Source organism: Polypterus senegalus, chromosome 5, assembly GCF_016835505.1.
Source record: "Polypterus senegalus isolate Bchr_013 chromosome 5, ASM1683550v1, whole genome shotgun sequence".
Classification (NCBI taxonomy): domain Eukaryota; kingdom Metazoa; phylum Chordata; class Cladistia; order Polypteriformes; family Polypteridae; genus Polypterus; species Polypterus senegalus.
In genome coordinates this window covers 179,577,771-179,590,161 of record NC_053158.1, presented here as the reverse complement: position 1 = coordinate 179,590,161, position 12,391 = coordinate 179,577,771, and the positions used below count along the sequence as shown (strand labels likewise).

The following is a 12,391-nucleotide window of genomic DNA, read 5'->3' as shown; positions in this document are numbered from 1 at the left end:
AAAACTGATGACAGTAAGTCCAACGAACAAGTAGTAGCTGATGATGGCTGCAGTAAAAGTCTGGCAAAGCCACTAGGGAGGAAACATGGCACTTGAAGATGGCCATGGGTTCCACACTTCAGGTGGTCATTGACTGTAAAGGATTTTCAACCAAATATTGAAAATGACCAATATATTTATGATTATGTTAGTTTGTTCAAATATTTTTGAGCCCCTGAAAATAGGGGCACCATGTATAAAAATATCAGTCTTTTTTAAACAGCTCATACAATATTTTTGTTAAACCCCTTGAATTAAAGCTGAAAGTCTATACTTCAATCACATCTTGATTGGTTTGTTTCAAATCCATTGTGGTGGTGTAGAGAGCCAAAATTATGAAAACTGTATCACTGTCCTAATGGTAGTGGACCTGACTGTAAATCAAATATTATTTTTGTAGACTGGTGTGGTAGGTACTGAACAGTATGCTTCCATTTGTCGTATGTACACCTAAACCATTGTTACAAATATAATCAGGTAAGTAGGTAGGTAGAACTTTATTTGTTGTAAGAAGGAAATGTAGCTTTTTACAAAAGTTCACTAAATAAACAGATACATACATTTATATAAACACTCCATAGCCTGAATGCACACCAGAATGAATAAAAAGAAAGAAAATCACGTCTTTTGAGACATGCCGCTGATAAGTGTCTAAAATGTCTCTTCAGAGAAAAAAATATCTTAAAGGACTTGGATTTTTATACCTCTCAATGTCCCTCTGCTACAAATCTTCTGCTAAGTTTGACAACCAGGGAGGTAGCTGGAGCAATTTCCCTTATAAGAGTGTTAGCGAACATGAACAGCCAACAAACATGGGAGGCATGTTCAGTAGGTATTCATAATCTTGATTGTTTATCTCAAGGTGAATTTACTTTTATTCCATTTCCAAAAATATATGGGGACCCAGTTAACTTAGCAATCTATTTCTTAAAATCTGGCTGCATGTGTTTTCCATTTTATATATAAATATAAATTTCAATGTATCTTTGTTATAGTGTGATTGAATATAGAGTTTAAAAGAAGGCACTTTAAATGGATACACCCCTTGCTACAGAGGATCCTTTATGGATTCTCCTGCCTTTTCATGAATAGCTAAGAATGGAATAAACAGGAAATTTCTTGTCATTCTTTAGAGGAAAAGATATCTTTTCTCTTTCTAAAAATACATTATTTGGAAGAACTTATCTTAAAAATCTTAAGAACTTGCTAACAGAAAATTTGATTGTTATAGCATTTACTTAAAATATATTAACATAGTAAAAAGTAAAATTAAAACCAATTACAAAACATGCAATGCCTGTTTATTTAATTAAATGCACTACAATCCAATTTAACATTTCTATTTCATGTAGTAATGTTGGCCATATCTAAAATAATGTACTTTATTAAATACTTCAGCTGCTTGGTCTACAGTTGACCTCTATTTCTGGCCTTAAAGGAGGACCTGGATGGCTTGTGTTGCTATTCCTGTTTAAGCAATCTGATTATGCTGAATTGTTCCTGAAATACATCTGAACAACTACTTTGTCTTGTTAGAGGATGGTGCCCAGTATTAGACCTCTTCCTTATGTGTCCCATCAGAGTTTTCACATGGAAAGCACTAGAACAGTTTGCCAGATTTTTTTGAGCTAATCCGCTGTCCCTTATGTACACATCACACGCTGGAGGTGAAGGAGATGTCACGAAAGTTGCATTGTGCACTTACAAGCACACGACTCCAGAGATTTAAAGACCTCCTTTTTTTCAAGCAAGTAATTCCTGTTGTAAACACAGTGTTTTCAATTGTTCTCTAATGAAAATAATAAAGCTGGATGAAATATAAATTAATTTCAATAGATATTTTCAAGAAATTCCATTTTCAAGAAATTAAATAGCAGAATGAACTATATTTGAAGGTTCTCCTCATACTATTTTTTATATTTTTTTAATTGTTAAGAGAATGTAACAAGAACAGTCCAAATTAAAATTTGAACTATTGTTCATTAAACTATTTACCAATATAAAAATCATATTATTAAACAACACCTGAAACTGCTGACACTTACTTAATCCTCTATGTGGATGTTTGTAATGAATTAGAATATATGAACGATCAAGATTTCCATGGGCCTTACATATGCCAAGAAGCGATCCTTACCCAACAGAGTCTTACAGAAGGAAGACAGCCCTGTCCTACATGGTTGAATGATTCCTAAGAATGATAACATCATTTATTAAACTTCAGTTGCATTCAGTTGTATCCTGCCTGGGCCAGGAGTATACACACAGAGTCAGAAATGCTGCAAATGCCACAGAACAATACTTAATTACAGCTTAGTCACAGATCAATAAGGACTCATTAGAGGATAAAAATCACAGCCCCAATTTTCTATTTTTTTATCAAAGCAAAAAATGAATAATGCTTTATAGTGTGTAAGTATGTACTGTCACACACATGCATCTTGGGGCCAGCTTAAAGGCTCTTGTGGTGGTAATTCAACGGCAGTCCACAAGGTGGCAGTACATAACAACACCTTTTCACTTCCCCCCTCTACAGACTGGATGACTGACAGACCAACCATCAATGATGTCACTTCTGGTGTCAGTCCCTCTGGACGCGCCTCTTCCTGCCTGGCCTGCATTTAGCTGGGAGAGTCGCAATCTTGTACAGTCTTGTCTTGGACTCATGTCATGAGGGGTATTCATTTTTGCTGAAAAGCCTAATAATTTTGCACTTATAATATACGGGGTTCACAGTGTCACCCCAAATCTTCTCAATTTGTTCTATTTTTGCATTACATATCAATCTTATATAACATTAAAGAACATACACCAACAATAGCATAGTTTCTAATAACAACCTTAGTAATTATATTAAATGGCTCCAACCACCAGAAGTGCAGTGTATATGATACATTCATAAGTAGCAAACCACAATACATACATACTAGTTTTACACTGAATGTATAAAACACTGGATGAAGCAGTTATACAGTGGACATAAAAATTCTGCACATGCTTTTTAAAATGGTAGGTTTTTGTAGTTAATCACATCAGAATTTTGTCCACTTTTTTTGTGAAATTGCAACACATACAAAGAAGGTGTAAACAAACCAGAAAGTGTTTTGGGGAAAATCTTTATGGACCATGGCTTTTACAGTAGCATGCAACCAAAAAAGATGTCAGGAAATTCCTACAGCAATCAGAATCACTTTTAATTGGTGGCAGCGGTATACTAACTACTATTTAACATGAGAGTGACACAGCCATATCCTTAATTATAACACAGTGTAACTCTACACACTTATGCAACCGGGTTTTTGTAAGTTCTTGATTTAAAAAAAAAATCAGAATTAATATAAAAAATATCAAGTTCAAAGAATAACACAAGTAACACTGTGTGTGTGTTTAACCAGCCAGTACATAAAAGTACTGTCAGATTAAATGTTTGTCCTTCTAGAAGACATATTGGAAAATGAAGAGAAAAAAAGAACACACAAACACGCGCACAAACTCACTCATACCATGATCTGTAAAGGTCGACATGAATAGAAGCACCCGTGTACCAATCTGTAAGTCTATGCAGCTTGTTTAACTGACCCAGTGCACTTAAATTAAAATAAAATATTACTTAAGTTGTTTGCTTTATTCTATTTATTGTTCATTTTACTTTTCATGTATTGGTATACATAATAAAATAAAGTTAATGTACAATAAACCCTTATGATTTGTGGGAGTCGAGGGTGCAGGACCCTTGCCAATGCAAAAATCTGTGAATACATTTTGTGCCCATGATTACTGTATATTCTTGACTTACTGTACTAACTAAGATGTAAAAAGTTATGAGAAAAGCAAGACAGAAGGATCACTGCACTATCAAATGATGTGTGTGAGGCTGGCTGCCAAGGCAAAGATGAGTGTGTAATTCAGCAGTTCTGAACTGCAACTTTTTATGAAATTTAAAACATATCTGTGTATATTTATGGTAGTAAATGACAAAAATGATTAATATTTCAAATACAAAAGAAATCCAACTACCAGAGATATACTCGCGGATATGTTCTCCCATGTATAAGTTGGGACTTGATTTTACAGTATAATTTCTGGTATTTTATAATGTTGCTCGTATAAGTCGAATGTGGAAAACTCACACTATTAGTCCAAGAGATTATAATATGCTAACGCCCACCTGAGAGAGTAACCAGGGAGCACACTGCCTTTTTTTTCTATATGGGTGTGGCAATGCTCTTTATCGTCGTGTGCTCCTAACCTTTTTCTCTCTATTGTGCCTACGTGACCACACGGTGAAACCCAAACTATTCCGAAGCAACATTTGCACTGATTTGTGTCTTTTGTATCTCACACCCTCATACACCTTTATCATAAGAGCATCCCTTATCTACAATGAAGCGTTGAAGCTGGTTTTAAATTAAACGTTGTTGAAGTAGCGAAAGAAATTGGTAATGTACTGCCGCAACAAAATTCGATGTGTCTGAGAAACTGATGTGAGATTGGAGGCAAGAAGATGTAAAAAATAAAAAAAATGAAGTGTTGCATTTTTGAACAGGTGTACAAGTCGGGGTCTGATTTTATGATTGATTTGTTGTGTTTCAAGACCCAACTTATACGTGAGTATATATAGTAATTAGTAAGCACAAAACGATAAACACTCAAGACACAGTCCAGTTTCTTAGATGCAGATGATGGTGGTGTAGTTATTGAATTAAATCCCCTGTGAACAGCCTCCTGAAAGTTGGGTAAAGTTTTCTCTTACTGTGATGCCGATGTATGCGAAGAAGGGAGTGCTCCCAGTTTGAAGACATTTTCCAACCCAGATGAATTCACAGAAAGAAATGGTCTTAGGACAAGAACATAAATCCAGAGAAAACTGTAATCCGATAGTTGTAATTGTGATCCATTGAGAAGAAGAGGAGAAAAAAAAAAAAAACGGCCACCTCTTTCACTCAGCAGCCCTCGTGGAAACAACTGAAAATACCCAATGATGCCATGTTCCCAGGGTTGCTAGGATTTGCAGTCCATTTAAGTAGCAGGGCTACAGTGTCATCTGCAGTTTTATGCCATGGTCACAGAACTCCTAAAATAATGTCCATTTAATTATGGACGACAAACCCACAAATCAGTGAATACACAAATCGTAAACCCGCAAATTGCAAGGGCCGACTTGTACTTCAATATATATTGCTGTATATATGAGTATTGTATTGCAAAAGTCTTCTGTTGAGTGATTTCCTGTGGTATTATTAAAGTGAAATTTACATGGAAGTTTACACAATATGTGGACCATTCCATATCGATTTTTTTTTCCTTTAGTTCAACTACACAATTCAGCGCAGAAAATAACATAAGTATTGGGTTTTGGTGGTGTTAAGAATTTTCTATTTTTATAGACTTCATATTAAGGGTAGCCTTTTGTCCAGTTACATTCCGTTTTTGCATGTTATTCTTGTTTGAAATTTAAAATACACAATTACTATTCAAATGACATTATATTTTTAAAATCATGAAAAATACTAACCTTCGAATGCTTGGCATTTCCTTGAAAAGAGATTTAACTTCATTTCTCAGTTTCAAAGTATCTTCCTTAAAATCGAGTTTCTGTACTACTTTTTGGGATGCAAGCAATGTCTTTGAGGCAGAATCTGTTTTTTTGTCCTGTGTACTCTGTAACTGTATATCAGTTTCATGAGGAAATAAATTGTTAACAGCAGCAGTATTTGCAGGCTGAAAATGTAATTGTCTGTTGTGCACATCTTCATCTTTTAGAGGAGTAGCCAAATTTGATGCTGAATATCTCCGAAAAATTCGTTTTTTACTGCAGTCCTGGTTAAAAAAGAAGAAATAATTTTATTAATGATCAATCATCTTAATAAACTAATACCAGTTTTCTTATTTTTCTTTCATTTATAAAATAAAAAAACTAAAGAAAAAGAATTAATTCTATTATTTATTTTCTTTAGTTATGTGCTAAATTTGAAAAACATATCAACATATGTTTCACTTAGTATACATTTGAACAGAAATGTTACTGGGCGGCTGATTTAATATGTAAGATTATATTTACTGGACTTAGTAGTAATGCAGTAACTGTATATTGGAAAGATATTGAAATACAGCTTCATTAATGTGATAAACCACACAGTGTGTAGACCATAGGCTTTTAATACAGTGTTTGCGTTTTGGTTTTAGTCACATTTTAATCATATCATCTAAAAAAAAATATTTAGTCAAAACAATTATTAAACTATTTTGTTATTGTCACTCTTGCATTGAATTACAGTTTTTGAAATTACTTGTGTACTCTTTTTTGTAGGAATGACTACATCAAGGAAAATATGCAATTTTTAGAAACAAAACAAAAAAGTTAATATTTTTCTACTGTTAATTCCACCTTTTTTTAGTTTGGGTCAAATTGTTATTATATACATGCAAAGAATCATTAAAGAAAAAAATAATAAAAGAGAAACGGTTACATACATGAGTAAATAACCCTATTTTAGTTTCCAATAAAAAAAAAAACCTTCACAGATAAGATATTTACATGCTAGGTACTTGAGATCTTTAAATGTGTTATTGTGCAGTTAAGGCATTTTGGAAAAAATTGTACTTAACAGATTTAAGTTGCTTCATTCTAGTCTTTAAAGCCATCTGTCAGCTACATACCTCTAATGCAATACTCTACTTTCTCAAGCTAATAGCTTCCATCTGTTTAATAACCTTTCTATTCCATGTACAGTCATGAAGAGACATATACCACTGCACCAGTACATGAACAGCAAGCAGCAGCTTCTAGTTACACATTTCTTATTTGCAGTAAGTTAATATTAGATTAATGGGTCTGAGTAGTGTTTTTGTTTTCTTTTTTTTACATTGTTATAATTTTCTTAAATGAAATTGTGGCAAAACAATATTATTCTAAAAGTTCAGAAAATGAACTAATCAGTTCCAGATGATTTCAAAATCTTTATATACTGTAGTTAAGATAAAAGATCACTTGCAAATTTATAGTAATGTAAATACTGTATACTTACATCTTGGGAACTAGAAATAGGTCCAGCCATCATACCGCGCAGTGGGCGAGTTGATCTTTGCTTCTGAAGTTCTGCAAAAGCATTTTTTACTTCACCAGTACTAAAAACAGACCTGACACCTTCATTGTCATTTGCTGAAGACATAAACTTTGGCAGATTTTCCCGTTCACTTTCTGAAGATGGCTCGCTGCTCCCAGCCTCCAGTATTGCAGCCTTATTGTACACTGGGGAAGTTTTGAAAGGAGCTTTTGTGTAGGAGATGTGTGTTTTATCATCAGCAGACCTAAAACATATATATCAAAAGCAACAAAGCTGGCATTCAGATAACCATTAAAAGAGAGTGCAAACATACATAAAAGAGAACTGCAAATATTTACTTGAATGCACAGTGGCTTTATAACAGTTTAACAAAGGGAAATCAAGAAAAGATTAAATATCATATTGCAAGAGTAAGAGTTAACTCCTTTTAAAAAATAGCACAGTTAGAATAAATACTTGGTTGGGCAGGTAGGATCACACACAATTTAATTTTCACTAAAGAAGTAACTTCTGTAGCGATTACTATAGCACAGTGGGGAAAAGAAATACTGATTTATATAATATGAAGTAAATAAAAAATAACACAATTGTAAGCTTGATAAATTATACTGTGATTGTCTTTTGTAACTGTTTGATACAGAAAAAAAAAAATAAAATTCATATAGTTTAAGGAGGCTGTAACAGAAACAACCAAAGATAGAACACTAGACTTTCACAGGGGACATGCAAACAGCTACTTTAGATTCTCCCTCAACCTTGCTGATATATCTTTGTAATATGGATGGAAAACACAAGTAAAGAGAAAAAGCAATGTGAACTCAATGACTGTGCAAGTATTCAATCCAGTCTCTTGAAGCTGTGACATAGAAGCACTAACCACTGTGCTGCCCACATTCAAAAGACAAGGTTTAAAATTGTAATCTTTAAACAACTTTTTTTTTTGCATTGCCATGTCCAGCATTCTGAAACACCTATGTGTTGCCAGTCTGTGTTCAGTATCAGAAAGAATGGAACACTAGGGTTAATTCATACCTTTGGCACAACTGAACAGGATGCACCAGAAAAATCCTTTACCATTGTGGGATTTTAAACACTACTTTGCAGTGACATCTACTGGTCAAAAAATTAAACACAGCCACAAGCTGTGGTTCTCAAACTCCTGAGGGCCCAAATGGCTGTGTGTACGTTTTTGTTCCAAGCCAACTTGTTTTTGATTGGACTCCTAATTTAAATAAGAAAGCTGTTCTGTCCCATCTTATGTATTTTGGGGTCAATGTATAAATGGCTAAGCTTGTTAACTTTTTAGTAGAATCTACCAAACATTTACAGTGCCTGGGGATTGTGAGAAGTTAAGCAAAATGATACCTTTCATTGGCTAATTACAAAAATTACAATATGCAAGCTTGCAAGGCAACTCAGGCCACTACATCCATAATGGCTAACACGGTACAACACCCTAGTACTACAGTACATGGGGTTAATTTTATACCTTTTTTTTTATACATTTTCATCATCATCCTAATTTTCATGCCTATTTAAGGTGTTCTGCTTATTTATTTCATTATTTAATGACATTTTACTGGGTCTGACATTGAAACAATAGCAGGTTTTCACTATTCAGATGTCTGCTCTACTCCTTTGGTAATTGTCATTATTAGGATACAATTAAGGAAGAAAACTACACAAAAAGGTAAATTAATAAAAAAACTGCAAAATAGAAATCTAATAGTAATTTAAATGATAAATAATCATTTAAATCTATAGCAAAAATACACATTTTTCTAAATGTCTTGTACTGTATAAGTAAAAGAAGAGGAAAAAACAGGCCACCTAATTAAATGAGGTCAGTCTGAGTGAAGATGATGCACAGATAGTGAAACTGCTTGGAGCAAAAATCTGAAGTCACAGGATGGTCCTGAGAGTTTGAGCACTGGTTTAATGTATATGCAGCATTTAGGTTTTTGAAAGAATGGGAATCAGTAACCTGTCAGCTAAAGTTAGTTTATTTCAATAAAAATCATTTAGTAAATACAAACAAGTGGAAATCTACTGAAGATGTAAAACATTTAGATGAAGACCAGTAATGGTGAACTGCTCGAATACATCTGACTTGAGTATTCATAGTTTTCATGCTCTTTCTCTGTACATTTACAATTCGTTTGCTCAGAGGTTGATGCACTTGCTGCTTCCTGAGCAGCTCTTCTTTTATCCACCCTAGCGGCCTGCTTCTTCTCTTCTTTCATCTGCATCTTTTCACGTTAAAACTGATTAAGTCAGTGTTTGTGTTGCAATTACTTAGAATGTTTTCTTTAATTTTTCAGTTAAGCTGGCACTTAAGTCTTCAATCTGCCTCAAGAAAGATTTAAGACATGAAGAGGTAGGAGAAGTGACGGTGAAGGTGGTAGGGATGAGAACAGCATCCGTACGCATGCACCGCCCTGCTGGCCACTGCAGAGATTTGATTCTATAATAAAATAAAATGAAAATAAAAAGAGGAATAACCTTGGAGGTCAATCATCACCCCAAAAGTGGATAGGAGACATCACATAATATATGTGTATCAAATTTCAGGTCAATAGGTCAAACGGTTTGCAAGCTACAAGTGATTTAAAATCCTCGACAAAGAAATGAACAGCCACAGTAGCGTATTATACATAACATATTTAAAGTTTTTTTAGTCTGTTCCTTGCTATTTAAAAGCTTAATCTACACACATTTTCAATCTAATTAATGAGTCCTTCTCTGCAGGTGAGTCGAGTGTATCATGCAGTTAAGTACGCCCTAAGCTATAACAGTGTTAACTGCACACAAAAGCTGAACAATGATTTTATGTTTCCGTTGTTTATTTAATTGTTAATCTCAACTCAAAACTTTCCTCTTCTACGAACTTTTATCCTCTGTGTAATTTTTTTTTTACTCTATGTAAAGTAAACTGGGTTTGTGAAAGGCGTTCTATAAATAAAACTTATTATTATTACTATTATTATTAAAAATTGTAATTGTTCAATTATTCGCTAATTAAACTTTTTAAATTGAATGCAACCCTACTTATTAATTTTGAGCATTGAAAATTGTAAAAAAGCTAGTGTTTGCTAAGTTTTCAAACCATAGCTCCTGGATTGACTGCTAACAAACATTTGTGCAGACCAATTTTAAAATATTAATAAGGGTTATATATCTGGAACATGTAATATTATGACAGAAAACAAACATATTGTATAACTCCAACTTGTCATTAATAATATACAATACCAAGAAAATACAGTTCCCACCGAAACTATTGGAATCACAAGGGCAATTATTTATTTTTCCTATAAACTGAATAGATTTGGGTTTGTGATTGAAAGATAAATACAAGATGACAGTTCAGATTTTCAGCTTGTATTTCCTGGTTTTGACATCTAGATGTCTCAAACAATATAAAAGAGTACCTTTCGTAGGAGACCACCACATTATTTAGGTGTAGTATAGGAAGAGTTAGTCTTAATGTAAATGCAAGTAAATCACACATTATATTTGGTCATGTATCACTTGTTAGAAATAACTGCACCAAGCCTGCGCCTCACTCACATTACCAAATGGTTGTTTTCTTCTTTTGTTCTGCTTTCTCTACTGCAGCCTCTTTCAGATGTTGTTTGTTTCAGTGTTTATTTTCCCTTTAGTCTCCTCTTCATACTCAATTGGGATAAGGTCTACTGATTGACTTGGCCAGTCTAAAACATTCCAGTTTTTCCCTCTCTGATAAAGTCCTTTGTTGATTTGGCAGCATGTTTGGGACCATTGTCTTACTACATGACAAAGTTTCTTTTGATTGGTTTGGTTGCATTTTCTCTTTAAATTGACAGACAAAATTTTCTGTACTCGTAAACTTCTAAAGTCATTTCACTGCTACCATAATGAGTTAAGTCATCAATAAAGATTAATGAGCCAATTCCAGGAGCAGTCAAGCAAGTTTAAGCCATGACACTACCTCCACCGTTTTTAACAGATGAGCTTGTATGTCAGATCCTGTCTTCCTCTATACTTTGGCCTTTCCATCACTTTGGTAGAGGTTAACCTTGGTCTCACTGGTCCATAAAACTTTGTTCCATAACATTTGTACCTCATCTCACTACTTTTTTGCAATCTACGACCTGGCTATCTGATTCTTACTACTGATTGGTTGTCTGCATCTTGTGGTATGGCCTCTGTATTTCTGCACTCAAAGTCTCCTTCAAACAGTGGATTGTGATACCTTCACCACAGCACTGTAGAGGTTGTTGGTGATGTCACTGACTGTTGTATTTGGATATTTCTTCACACACCTCTCACAATTTTTATATATTCTTCTGTTTGATGTGTGCTGCTTAGTATATCAGTGGTTTCTTTCGATTATAAAACATTCCAAATATTTGTACTGGCTATGCCCAATATTTGTGCAATGCCTTTGATTGATTTTCATTCTCTTTTCAGCTTCAAAATGGATACTGCTCCTCATGTTGGTTTATCCTTTTTTAACAATAAATACAGCCTTCAGGGGTGAGAACAAAAGCTAAAACATTGACAGCGACTTGCAGTTTAAACAGTCTAACAGGACAGACCTGGGGAACAAAGAGCACCTGTTTGTAATATGTTCCTATGCATTTGCTTGTCTAAAAATTGTACTCTGTTACAAAAGGTGCTATCTTCAGTATTGTTAAACTATACGTCACTACTGGGTAATATAATCTGAAATTCTGAATGCCTGTCTCAAGTTTTTTTTTTATTTTAAATTCGAATGTCTTCAGTGTATATCAAAAAAAAAAAAAATTGGCCTTGCCATTTCAATTCTTTTGGAGGGGAGTGTAGGTAGATTTTAAACAATAAATCCTGAACTACAAAAAATATTGTGAAACACGTCTAACTGAGTGTAATCCTCCCTAATTTAAGGTGTACATAAGAAATGTAATGGTTTATTTCATGAAGTTGAAGTACATAATAAATAAGATCAGCTACAGTAAATATTTGAAACAATAATATATATGCTTTAATTTAAAAATTTTAGTTAAAAAATTCTCAATTGTAATGGAAATATCATTTTACATCCTCAAAATGAGAGGTCCATAGAGGCCTAGATCTTCAGTACAGGAACCAAAATCAAAATAACATCATAATCTTAATCATTGACCTTCAAATAGTCTAAAATGATACCTTACTTTATGTGTTAAGTTTGTCATTTTAACCTTCTGGGAGTGGCTCTTAAGAATCAAATATCAAATTATTATCATATTCATCATCAGCAACCTCACAATATCATAAAAAGACAT

The 12,391-nt window shown here is 33.8% G+C and overlaps 1 protein-coding gene across 1 annotated transcript in view; it reads right to left on the bottom strand.

The window, feature by feature from the left end:
- Positions 1-12,391, bottom strand: part of mindy4 (MINDY lysine 48 deubiquitinase 4) — a 66,080-nt gene that overhangs the window by 45,416 nt on the left and 8,273 nt on the right. Inside the window, exons 4-5 of the mRNA XM_039753671.1 lie at positions 7,068-7,350; positions 5,555-5,859 (exon numbers count right to left, since the gene is read on the bottom strand). Coding sequence (XP_039609605.1) covers positions 5,555-5,859; positions 7,068-7,350 — 588 coding nt within the window. The remainder of the gene's footprint in view (positions 1-5,554; positions 5,860-7,067; positions 7,351-12,391) is intronic.